This window comes from Leopardus geoffroyi, chromosome A2 (genome assembly GCF_018350155.1).
Source record: "Leopardus geoffroyi isolate Oge1 chromosome A2, O.geoffroyi_Oge1_pat1.0, whole genome shotgun sequence".
In the NCBI taxonomy this organism is placed as follows: domain Eukaryota; kingdom Metazoa; phylum Chordata; class Mammalia; order Carnivora; family Felidae; genus Leopardus; species Leopardus geoffroyi.
The window spans coordinates 166,960,132-166,973,226 of record NC_059331.1 but is presented as its reverse complement, the minus strand read 5'-3'; the positions used below and the strand labels follow the sequence as shown (position 1 = coordinate 166,973,226).

The window sequence follows — 13,095 nt, the reverse complement described above, 5'->3', positions numbered from 1 at the left end:
TACCACCCCCTCCAAAAGAAGCCCCTCCAACACACACATTATGAAAAAAGGTAAAAACAGGAAAAAAAAAAAAAAAAAGATTTGATTTTCTAAAGATGAAACAAGCAGTCTTTTCCTAACATTTTACAGCTTGTAAAACTAGCTTTCTCAAACTTGTCTGTACACTCTCGTTCTAATATTTTTGACAGAAGCCAAGAAAATATGAACCTTATAGTTCTTACGGGTCTCAGGGAACTCTACTTAATGGCTGACATTCTAACAAGATAAAAATGAACTAACACAGGCCATGTAGTTTCCTTGAAGAAGGGAGGGGTGGATCTGTATGAAAAAGAAACAGACTGTTTAACAGCCAAAATCAAGTTCTGCTTAGTCGCCCACAGAATCTGTCCTCCACTAAAGAAGATGAGCCAGGCCTGCCTAAATGTGGCCGCCCAATTTATTAAATAAAGTCACAGAAACTCTTTAAAAATTAACATTTCAATGAAAGCCAAATGACATTCTGTAAGAGGCTGCTTCCTTGAGTTTCTTTAAAATTTTAAGTACTTGTCAAAACTCAGTGAACCAATAAATAATTCACCAAACAAACAAACAAACAAAAAGGAATATATGCTGTGCCGGCCCTGACGGTAACCAGATCTTACCTGTGGACTCTGAATGTGGTAAGTACCGTGCATGGGAGGCAAGACCAAATACCCACTTTGCTGACAGAGCAGAAGTGGAGACCTAGATTCCATCTCCGAGGCAAAAACTGCTTTTCAACCACATCCCAAAGAACTGGGGCAAACCGCTCCGTCGGACAAGGGTGGAGTGACTAGAGGACTCCGCTCTGGGCGATCCGTGGGCGGGGGGAAGGGGGCAGCCCCCCTCCCCGCCCCCAGGCCCAGAAAGCGAGAGAAAGCGGCTGGGAATGCTCCTGAAATCCGTGTGACCAGCAGGCCCCTCCTCTCCTGGGGGGAGACAAGCATGAAAGAAACAACGTGCTCCAGCACTCCCCGGAAGGTAGAAGGAGGTCTGAACCGGCGGACCAGAGACGACCTGTCTGGCACCCGCTGCCGAGGTACGACAGAAACTGAAGAAGGCATCACAGGCTGGCAGGCGACTGGCACCTAGTCTTCCCCAACTTCTCACAGCTCTAGTCGGGTCACGCCAGCTTGCTTCATTCTGGAGCTGGCCGACCTTTCGTTTTTATCCTGTATTTGAAACTTGACTCTAACCTCCCTTCTGGACACCAATGAACTCGTCCTCGGCCGCCCCTGTCAGTCTGACACGGTCACCATACTCTGTGCAGCCCTCCGGCCCACCAGCCCAGGAGCCTCTCCCCAGACAAAGCTACATCCCCCTACATTTCGTGGGGACTTGGGGGCGGGGGCGTGGGGGAGAGAGACGGTGGCAGGTGGCCAGCGTACCTCTAACAATAAGTTCCTGATTACACACCCAACAAAATATTCCTTCTCACTAGACACCAAATAAATACAAAGTAAACTAACTAGAAATCACTTTTCATCCACCTCACTGACAAAGAGTTTAAAGGAGAAGTGATCGCAGAGCCAGGGGACGGAAAAGCGAAAGGCGTGCCCGTGCGCCTGCTGCCCAGCTGAGAAAACAGCGCCGGAAAGCAACTGGGCGACACGAGACAGGAGGCCGAACCGCGCACACCGTCGGGCCAGAAATTCTCCTGGACGGAACCGTGCAAAGAAAAGAATTCCAAAAGCATAGCACATGTGCATTAAAATAGCATCATAGGGGCGCCTGGGTGGCTCCGTCCGTCAGGCATCCAACTCTCACTCTCAGCTCAGGTCACGATCTCACAGGCCCCTCGCCGGGCTTGGCACTGAGAGCGCAGGCCCTTGCTTGGGTTCCTCTCTCTCTCTCAAAATAAATACACTTTTATACGTGTGTGTGTGTGTGTGTGTGTGTATATATATACATATATATATATATCTCATGATAATGTCTGAGATTTACTTCAGAATAATTCAGGAAGGGGAGTGGGCAACGATAAAGCAAAACCGCCTTTACCTGAAAACCTCAGAATCAGGGCGACAAATGCAGGCGGGAGACCGCACTCTGCCCTCCTTCTGTTACGTGTCCTTCCAAGCGCTCATAAAAAGTCAGGGTTCTTTTCGAAGTCCTAGCAATGAGCTGGAAATGCCCTCAGTGAATGTAGGAATGGCTATGTATACTACAGTGTGCACAAACAAAACCATTACGGAGCCATCACAAAACGAGAAACGTTTAAGGACAAGGGGGATATGCCAACAATACAATGGTAAATTAAAAAGCAGGGATCTTTATATATATAACTTTTAAATTCTACTTTAAAACACACGGAAAAACAATATAAGAAATATGGCAAAATGTCAGTCATGGGGACTTAGAGATCTATTTCTTTCATTATTTCTTTTTGAAAATTTGAGCTCTTTGATTCCTACAAGGAAAGAAGAGAGGAGAGAAGGAGTACATACACTGCTCTAAATTAAACTTCCAAACTGGCCAAGGTGGATAAGGGCCCTGCTGCTGAGACAGAAGGCATCCCGCTGCTGCCCTCACGCATTCCTGTTCCATCAGAAAGGAGACCGAAGGGGGGACGCCTGGGTGGCTCGGTGAGTGAAGCGTCTGACTTCGGCTCGGGTCATGATCTCGCGGTTCGTGGGTTTAAGCCCCACGTCAGGCTCTGTGCTAACAGCTCAGAGCCTGGAGCCTGCTTCACATTCTGTCTCCCTCCCTCTCTCTGTCCCTCCCTTGTTCACACTCTGTCTCTCTCAAATATAAACAAACATTAAAATAAAAAAATTAAAAAAAAAAAAAAAAAAAAAGGAGACCAAGGGACACCTGGGTGGCTCAGTCGGTTAAGCATCCGACTTTGGCTCAGGTCATGATCCCAGTTTGGGAATTCGAGCCCCACACTAGGCTCGGGTGGAGCCCATTTCCAATCTTCTGTCTCCCTCTCTCTCTGCCCCTCCCTTGCGCATGCGCTCAATCTCCCTCACTCAAAAATAAACATCAAAAAAAAGAAAAGAAAAAAAGAGACCGAGTCACACAAATCAACTAATGCAATAAAATAAAGTGAGACTACATCCCCAGAATAGTCAGCATTACCATCCAAACCAAATAATGCTTTGCCCTCTTTACTGATACGCGACCAGACCAAACGTCTCATGAGATGGGGACAAACGGACACCAAAGAGTCTTTAGGGCTGGTGGGCCAACCTGATAGGAACACGGGGCGAACAATGATGCCCAGGCTAGCCCAAGGACAGAGATCCGGTTTCACGTAAAAAATACTTTACTGTGTTCAAATATTTTCACATCCAATCGGTGTTGTTCACTAAAGTATCTTTAGTAATTACAAAGGGAAAAAAAGGTGTTTACGTTAGGGTAGTGAACTCCCACGTACAGTAAGAGCACTTCCAAGTTGTGTGAATTCGCCGAGTCAGAAAGAAAACAGTAGCACTTTCCCTCTGTGACCATGACCCAGAAGGGCGGGCTTGCAAGTCACACCCTGAGGCCAGAGCCTGAGACCCTCAAACACGGACGGGCCGAGGGGCAATCTCACTGGCTTTTCACTTCCAGTATTTCGATGTTTCCCCATTTACTTACAAGGGATCATGTGCATTTAGAGGTAACTAAATTAATTCTTACTTAAAGTTACAGGTGATGAGAGCCACTTAAAGGAGGAAAGTTGAGGTAGACTGAAGCCAGGCCACTTGTAGGCCAATGATGCAGCAGGAAACAGGAGAAAGGAAAGTGGCTTCAAAGAATCCTACAACTATTTCATGTATTAGCAAAAAAGCTAATCACGCAACATAGTTACAAGAAAATGGCAGCACTGATGTTTTCTTCTAGAACAAGACCTTCATCAACTATATCATAAATAAGTATAAAAAGAAACTATAATCAGATCTGATATAATAAATCACGTGACTTTATCACCTAAAAGTATAATGAGCTTACATGTAAGAACTGTGGACAGTAAGAAACCACCACAATCTTAAAACTGTAAAAAACTAAGCATGGGGCGCCTGGATGGCTCAATTAAGCTTCTGACTTTGACCTGGGTCATGAGGAGTTCAAGCCCCTTATCAGGGCTCCGCGTTGTCAGTGTGGAGCCTGCTTGGGATTCTTTCCTCAATCTCTGCCCCTCCCCCACTTGCGCTCGCTCTCAAAATAAACTTAAAAAAAAAAAAAAACAGCATAAAAAACTACCTTGATATTTATTTAGTAAGAACATCAAGTGTTTTTAAACTGTTAATAAGTTCTCAAAAATTTAGCGCCTCTGGGGTGCCTGGGTGGCTCAGTTAAGCGTCTGACTTCGGCTCAGGTCATGATCTCACGGTTTGTGGGTTCGAGCCCTGCATTGGGCTCTGTGCTGACAGCTCAGAGCCTGGAACCTACTTCGGAGTCTGTGCCTCCTCTCTCTGCCCCTCTCTGGCTCATGTTCTGTCTCTCTCTCTCTCTCTCTCAAAAATGAATAAAAGTTAAAAAAAAAAAAAGAATGTAATACTTCACTTTAATCTTTGGATTTTATTTTCTTTTTTTTTTTTATGCTTATTTTTGAGAGAGACAGACAGAGTGACAGAGACAGACAGACGGAACATGAGTAGGGTAAGGGCAAAGAGAGAGGGAGACACAGAATCGAAAGCAGGCTCCAGGTTCCGTGCTGTCAGCACAGAGCCTGATGCTGGGCTCGAACTCACAAACCGCGAGATCATGACCTGAGCCTAAGTCCGACACTTAACAGACTGAGCCACCCAGGCGCCCCTCTATTTTTAATGGACATTTTACAATGTTCAAAATACACTGGCAGTAGTATAAACATACATGTATACGTACACACAACATACAGATACACACACCTTATAAATACACACGTTAAACAGAATTGTAGCAAAGTTTTTACTTGATCAAGAAGGTTTACAGAAACCTGTATTAGGTTTTAGACTTCCAGTCTCATTTACCTGAATGCGTGTTATATTTGAATAGGGCTCTCTTTAACCGTATCTGCAGACTCTCAAAAAGGAAATGCAGTGCATTGGGGCGCCCGGGTGGCTCAGCTGGTTGAGCATCGGACTCTTGATTTCAGCTCAAGTCTGAGCTCACGGTTCATGGGATCAAGCCCTACATCTGGCTCCACGCTGACAGGATGAGGCCTGCTTGGGTTCTCTCTCTCCCTCTGTTCTCTGCCCCTCCCCCACTCACACTTTCTCTCTCTCAAATAAACAGGTATTTTTTCAAAGGGGAATGCAAAATATTAGCCTCCCAATATTAGTTTTCTTACGAGCACATGGTGGTTTTATGCTGCTGCTTTCCCGAACTCAACAGCTGCCGGATGCCCCAGGCAGAGTGAGAACTAAAACGTTTGTGACAAAGGACTGACCTCTCGCATAGTTACTGGAGAACTTACTAACAGATTAAACAGTCAGCTCTCTGCAATTAAAAGATAATTCAAGGGGCGCCTGAGTGGCTCAGTCGGTTGAGCATCCGACTTTCGCTCAGGTCATGATGTCACGGTCTGTGGGTTCGAGCCCCGTGTCGGGCTCTGTGCTGACAGCTGCTTCCGATTCTGTGTCTGTCTCTGGCCGTCCCCCTGCTAGTGCTTTGTCTCTCTCTCTCTCTCTCTCTCTCTCTCTCTCTCAAAATTAAACAAATATATAAGGAAGAAAAAAAGAGGCAATTCGAATTCCAACACATGAATGTGCACCCCACGCGGGAGACACACTCCTCTATGCTGAGTGCAATGAAGCGCCTACAGGCGGGTTTCAGGAAGACCTCAACTTCTTACCTTTTTGCCAGACAGCAAATCTTCTCCAAGTAAGTCATCTTCAAGTTCACTGGGGAGAAAAAAAACAGGCAGTTAGCGCGCTGTCCCTGCAGCGTACAGGTCTGCAGGTCACTGGGAGTCATAGCCGGGACTTTGGGGCTGCGGCACCGACCCACGCAGTTTGCTATGCTTTCCTTTCCCTTCACTAATAACAAAAATGTATTTTCCAGTGCAGGGGAACAGGTGGTCTTTTCCGTGTGGGAGGCTCTGCTACAGGGGGCAGCTCTCACAGGCTCAAGACCGCCACTGTTTGGCTCCGTGGGAGGTCTGCGCTTCTCCGGACCTAGTCAGTAATCCGTAAAGGAAGAAACTATAGTAACAGCTAGGCCTTTCTTTCCCTGCCTTAAAAACACCTATGACGAAGTAAGAAAAGATACCCAACATCATCAACTAGGAAAACTCAACCCAAACCACCGAGAGACCATTGGAGGCTCATCAAACTGCAACAAATGAAGAAACGAAAACGACGACGCTGATGAGAACACACAAGTAAATGACAGTAACTACAAGAGTTCTCTATGCACCACACGGGAGTCCTGCCCATACTGTGACGTTGTGCCGTCAGCAGGTTTATGTTCTGAAGTGATCAGAAGCAGATTATGTCACAATTAAAACAGAAACCTTTACCAGATCAAAAGGCCAAAGACATTTCCCGCTATGTATTTTGTCTGTTGGTTGGTTGATGAAGACGGCTACCGCTAAATTACATTCTTGGTTCTGGGGAACCCAATGTCTCAAGAACAAATGCCTCTTTTTTTTTTTTTTTTTTTTTAACGTTTTTTTATTTTATTTTTGGGACAGAGAGAGACAGAACATGAACGGGGGAGGGGCAGAGAGAGAGGGAGACACAGAATCGAAACCGGCTCCAGGCTCTGAGCCATCAGCCCAGAGCCCGATGCGGGGCTCGAACTCACGGACCGCGAGATCGTGACCTGGCTGAAGTCGGACGCTTAACCGACTGCGCCACCCAGGCGCCCCAAGAACAAATGCCTCTTAAGGACAACACCTAGACGGAGAAAATCAGACTGCATTTCTTAGGTGCGAATGCAGCAATATCGGTATCAGGGCTGTTACTCTCTTTTATAAGCATTCTGGTTCCGAATTTCTGTAAGGTCTGCAGGTTTTGAGCATCACTGTATCCAAAAAGCACGTTTACTTGCAGTGTGCTACTTTGCAGAGTACCAGGATCCATACAGGAATGCCTACAGGAGTTACCACAGAAATATGTGTCTCTACACACTTTTAGAACTAGAAACAATTCGAGAAATCATTTTCACTCACGCACCTTTTTTGTTATCTTAGGTTACCCTGTATAAATCCTTTACCTTCGTATTATAAAGAAAACAAGGACAAGATTAAGTAAGTGGCCCAAAGTCATACGGCAATGAGATCCAGGACAAGAGCTTACCTGTGGGGTAACTGTCACCGACCTGTACGAACCTGTGTGAGTAAGACAGCTATGACACAGTCACACAGGACTTCTTCCAACATTTCCACAAATCACGTTATCACCTCTCAGCTACGACATCTGCTTCTTCCGTGTTATAGTCAGTCCAGCCATCCTCCACAGGAGAGGAAAACACGGGATCCATTCACAATACTAACAAGAACCGCACTTGAGAACTGATTCTAGAGGACCGATTCACTCGCCCCTTTGAGGACAAGCCCCCCGCCAGGCTGTCACTCTGACAAAAATGAAAGGTGACACTGTCAGCCTAGGGGACGCTGAGAACGCCTAAAACCATAATACAAAAAGGCGTTGGTAATTAATTATACAAACAAAAATCTAGAAACTACCCCTACCTTCTGCTAACAAGAGGTGTATACGGAAAGAAAAAAATCAGTCTTTGATGACTACCCATTTTTCCTAAACAAAAGCATTTTTCTAAAAAAAGATAAAAGAAAACTAACAGTTACAAATGAGTGAAGCGTACACGGATGGAAAATAGTCGCTTCTGTGACTAACAAAGACACCACCATGAAATAAGAAAGCAGGATGGGAGACAGAAGGATTAAGCCCACACAACCACAACAGACATAAATTATAGCTCAAGAAATCATGAAATCAGTGTATTACGTGCCAGGAACCATTTAAGTGTTTCACACGTATTAGTGTTCTTGTTGATTCAACCACCCCATTACATAGATATTTATATCATCCCCCATTTTTTTTTAATGTGAAAACAAAGACAAGGAGGTTCTAAATCATCAACTCAAGGTCACCCCGCTAGGAAGTGGCGACATCAATAGGTGAACCGAGATGGTCTAGTTCTGGAGTCCAAATCCTAACTACTACGCATAAACCGCCCACAAAAAGTAAATGTACCTCCAATGTATTTCTCTACTGGCATCAAGTTGGATCCTTACAAAAGATGTACACAAAAGGAAAGAAATTTATACACTATAAAGCACTACCAAAATTACACCGTCACCAAAAACAACAATGACCTAGCGGGAGTGCCTAGCCCAATCAAGTCCGTTCAAAAGATGAGCAGTGCACTTTTTTGCTGGGGCCGGGGGGGGGGGGGGGGGGGGGGGGGCCGGGGACCCGGCAGGATGGGCAAGTGTCAGTCTTCCCACTGCCAGGATGAGATCGGGAGTGGCAAGGTCAACAGAACAAGGAGGTCCACTTGGGCACAGCCCTGAAGGCCAACCCTGCGGAAATGTCTCCCGTGCAAAACAAACATGCTGGAAAAGTAAAGGTGGAAGGCGAACAGGCAAATTCTGCCATCGGGAACTGTGTCAGCGTCCAGCTGATCACGAATGGCCAAAAAATCACAGCCTTTGTACCCAAAGTCAGTTGGATGAATTTTATCAAGGAAGATAACGTGGTTCCAGTTGCTGGATTTGGTCGCAAAGATCCGGCTATCGGTGACATTCCTGGAGTTCGCTTCAAGGTCATCAAAGGAGCCAATGTCTCTCTTTTGGCCTCATGCAAAGGCAAGAAGGAAAGACCAAGACCCTAAGCTTTGATGACAAGAACATGACAATAATAACAAAAACAAAAAAACCAAAGAGATGAGCAGTTGGGCCCCTGCCAACAACCGCAGCTATGTGGGCCAAGGAAAGGAGCCGGGGCTGGGTGAGGAGAGTTCTTCCTCCAACTGCCAGACTCCCTCGGGCTTTCAGCAAGCATCGCCCAAGATTCTTGTGTTTCTTATCCAACATTAGAGACAATCAGCTCTCTAAGGGCAAGTACACTTTTACTAATAAACAGGAGTGGGGCACGTGGGTGGCTCCATCAGTTAAGCGTCCGACTTCGGCTCAGGTCACGATCTCACGGCTCGGGAGTTCGAGCCCCACGTCGGGCTGCCCGCACAGAGCCTGCTTCAGGATCCTGTGTCCTCATCTCGCTCTGCCTCACCCCCACCCAGGCTCGCTCGCCCGCTCTCTCTCTCAAAACTAAATAAACACTAAAAACAAAACCAAAAACTAAGCAGTATGTGTACGCTGAAAGACATTTTCAAGAAACAAGTATTTTGTGGTCAGCCACGTGGCTGCAGCCTTTCAAACTGAGAAGTGAGCGATGACAAACAGCACACTGAGTCCCCTCGTCTCTGCGTGCCTCCTCTCTCCAGGCCACCCTCCTCCGGTCTCTGCCACCTCCGTTTACTGGAAGGTTTCTTCAGGAGGACTCGTGCAGGCTCTCCTGGACTTGCTCCCGGCCGGCCTGGGGCCATGGGATGACCCAAGGGAGTATTACAAAGCGGGAGGAGAGGGACTGCCCCTCCCCTACACCTGCACAGTCCGTCCCGCCTGCTGCCAGCACCGCAACCCCCACTGGGCTCTAGGGTGCCCCCTCTTCCCCTTCAGGCCCGCTGCTACTCCTGCACACCTCGCCGACTCTGACTGCTTCTTTAACCCTCTCCCGTAAGTAGCCCCTTCAATCAAATGACCTCCGGTTGAAGCCTCAAGAATGCGGTCTTTCTCCTGCATGGATACAGACTGATACAAGCACATCCTTGAAAAAGACTTAAACGCTTCAGGTGTTGGTTTAACAACGACATCACGTCCTTCCAAATATTTAACACTAATGCAACACGGCAGCAAGAGCTGATCATGACAATTTCTGACTCACTCTTCCCCTTAACTTTCAAATTTCTCCTTCTATCATCCATAGTACATGGAAGAGGCTGTTTTAGGCTTTTAAAGCATCAAAGAAACGCACATGATGCAGAATCCCCGTACGCAAACACGCACTGAAAACGAGTGAGGAGAGGAGCCTGTTCATAAACAGCGCTGGGACAGCCGCCAGTCACACGAGGGAGAACAAGGAAAACTCAAGCCCTGTCTCATGGCAGAGCCACAACCCAATCCCTTCGCAGCAGAAGGCCAGCTAACATCTTGACAACTGAAACTCCCACTGGACAGACGCTGGAGCAACTCAAATATTAATACAAATCATCACTGCAATGGATTAACATACACAGGCAGCACTTCAATCTATGAGCTGGAAATGATTCCACAACAAAACTCCCCTTTGGGGGATGCTAAGGACCTGGCCCATTATTTTGAAAGCTGGCAAATAAAAGTTAAGAATCAAGTGCTTATTTAGTACCTCAGGGGCAGGCAGTTCACGTAAGTCACTTGGATTATCCATCCTGCTCTGCCCATTTTCTCACCTGAATCATCTGATCGACGTCTGGATCTATTAATCCACAGAAAATGCATGAGAAGAAGGACACACTAAAAACACTCCAGGGGATGCAATCCACAAGAGCATAACTTCTACAAGACAAACCACCTTGTTTCTTCACGAAGGTGTAGAAACTAAAACAAGATGTGTGAGAACCCACAGATGAAGCAGCACTTAAAAGATCTACCAGTCGATTATAATACAGGGATCTAACCTGGACTCAATTCAAACTATAAAAGAGCATACAGACACATGTCCACACTCTGCATGCGTGCGTTTGTGATACATTGATATTTATAGGAGACAATCGGTAATAGAACATAACATGAAGGGAATTTTTAAAAACATCACTTCCAGGACGCCTGGGTGGCTCAGTCGGTTAAGCGTCCAACTTCGGCTGAGGTCACGATCTCTTGGTTCACGAGTTGGAGCCCCACATCAGGCTCTGTGCTGACAGTTCAGAGCCTGGAGCCTGCTTTGGATTCTGTGTCCTCCCTCCCTCCCTCTGCCCCTTCCCTGCTCGTGTTCTAGCTCTCTCAAAAATAAATAAAACATTAGAAAAAAATTTTTTAAATCACTTTCTTGTGGTTATTCTATTGTATTTATAAATCCTTTATTTTTTAGAGAGATACAATCTGAAATATTTCCAGATGAACTTATGTCTGTGATTTGAGGCGGACTGCAGATTACAGACAAAACAAGATTGGCTTTATACCAATAAATGTTGAAGCTGGCTGATGGTACCTTAGGTGACTATACTATTCTATTTTCACATATTTTTGGAATTCTCAGTAAGTTAAAAAAAAAATCAATCAATTTAATCAATTTCAGGCATATTATAGATCTTAACTATAAAAAAAAAATGAAAATCTTACAAATTGAAGACCACACTGTATGTTCACTAATGTGAATACTTAAAAAAAAAAAAAAAAAAAAAAAAACCACTTTACAATTTTCATAGGAAAATTTCTGGTATGTACCAGAATACAGGGTAGGTGACAAAGAGTGGAAAGCACCTTGACCAGCATCACACGCCTCCTCAAAGCGATGACGTCAGCAAGGCCACGGCACTGCCGAAGAGCGTTCCTGACAAATACACAACCTAAATCTAGTTCTGAGGAGATGCCTGCAAATCCATATTGAGGGTGAGTCTACAAAACAAACAGCCCGTCCTCTTCAAAAGTGTCAAAGTCATAAAAGACAAGGATAAATAATTCTCCAGATGAAAGATGGGACAAAATGCACTGTACGATCCTGAACTGAAACTTGAACCAGTAAAAAAGAAAACTCATTTTTGGCTATAAAAGTCCATTTTGGGGAGAACTAACAAAACCTGAATAACCACTACAGATTAAGAATTAGAATTCCGAGTTTGTTAACTTCATGATTTGGAAACGAGTAAGTGAATGTCCCTGTTCTCAGGAAATACACAAGGAAATCTACGTGCTGCGGTACATCAGCAGCACACGAGTGAGGCGAGCGGCCCGCTGGAGGCGCAGCAGGCAGGAGAGCTCCGTGAGAGGGCGTGCAGAGGACGCACACGACAGCAGGTGTGGCAGAACGCAGCTGTGAGTCTGGGGGCTCGTGAGAGTGTCTGTGTCACTTTTGCAACTAAGTCTGAAAATGATTTCAAAGCATACTGTATTCATATTTTAAAAAATACGGGCGCCTGGGTGGCTCAGTAGGTTAAGCGTCCAACTCCGGCTCAGGTCATGATCTCACGATTCGTGGGTTCAAGCCCCACGTCGGGCTCTACGCCAACAGCTCGGAGCCTGGAGCCTGCTTCAGATTCATTCATTCATTCATTCATTCTCTCTCTCTCTGCCCCTCCCCCACTCATGCTCGGTCTCTCTCTGAAAAATAAACAATAACATTAAAAAAAATTGTTTTTAATAAATAAACAAAAGCCATACAGGCTTACACACAGATTATACAGCTGATTATATTATTTATAAAAATCTACTTGAAGGCTACTGTTTAAGGGAACATGTGTCACTGACTAGGAAGAGGGACCTACCTCCAAGTACAAAAAATAAATTTCAGGAAGTATAACAATCCCCAAATCAGTAAGGGAAAGACAAACAACCCACAAGAAAACTACATATAGACAGGACTAGACAACTGACAGAAGAAAACATCCAAATGGCAAGTAAGCTATTAAAATCTCCTTTATATTTTCCTCAGCTCCCCACCGTCTTGTGAACAAAGCTAGTTTATCAGTGCTTCCGTAGGGCGGTTCTCTCCCAGGAGGTTCTGCTGTGGGCTCAAAGTGATCCGTTACAGACTGGGAGCCACTGAATACTCACCTTAATGCAAGCCATAAGTCCGTAAAGCGTACGCTTCTCAATGCAGATTATTCTGTAAAAGTTCTGGGGCCTCACAGTCTTCAAATGGCAATCAGGATTTTTACTACAGAACATCACTGCTGTTCTTTATTCAGACCTATTTACCTTTATTACTAAACTTCCTGACTCCAACGATGAGGTAATTTTTTACACTGCCGACACAGTTCTTAAGTCGTTAAGAAACGTGTAAAGACGAATCCTCATTCGAGAACCCACCACCCAGACTAAGCCCCACCACGTACTTCCCCCAGTACACGCCCCTCTCGCAGCAGAGCTGCTCATCAGAAGTAATC

At 45.5% G+C, this 13,095-nt stretch overlaps 1 protein-coding gene across 9 annotated transcripts in view; it reads right to left on the bottom strand.

Moving 5' to 3' along the window:
* Positions 1–13,095, bottom strand: part of RBM33 (RNA binding motif protein 33) — a 141,087-nt gene that overhangs the window by 101,522 nt on the left and 26,470 nt on the right. For 8 of the 9 annotated variants that reach the window (XM_045496284.1, XM_045496285.1, XM_045496290.1 and 5 more), the window contains one exon: positions 5,783–5,831. In XM_045496284.1, the coding sequence (XP_045352240.1) occupies positions 5,783–5,831 (49 nt within the window). Of the gene's footprint in view, positions 1–5,782; positions 5,832–13,095 lie in introns of those variants that run through there. The other variant, XM_045496294.1, reaches the window with a different exon arrangement.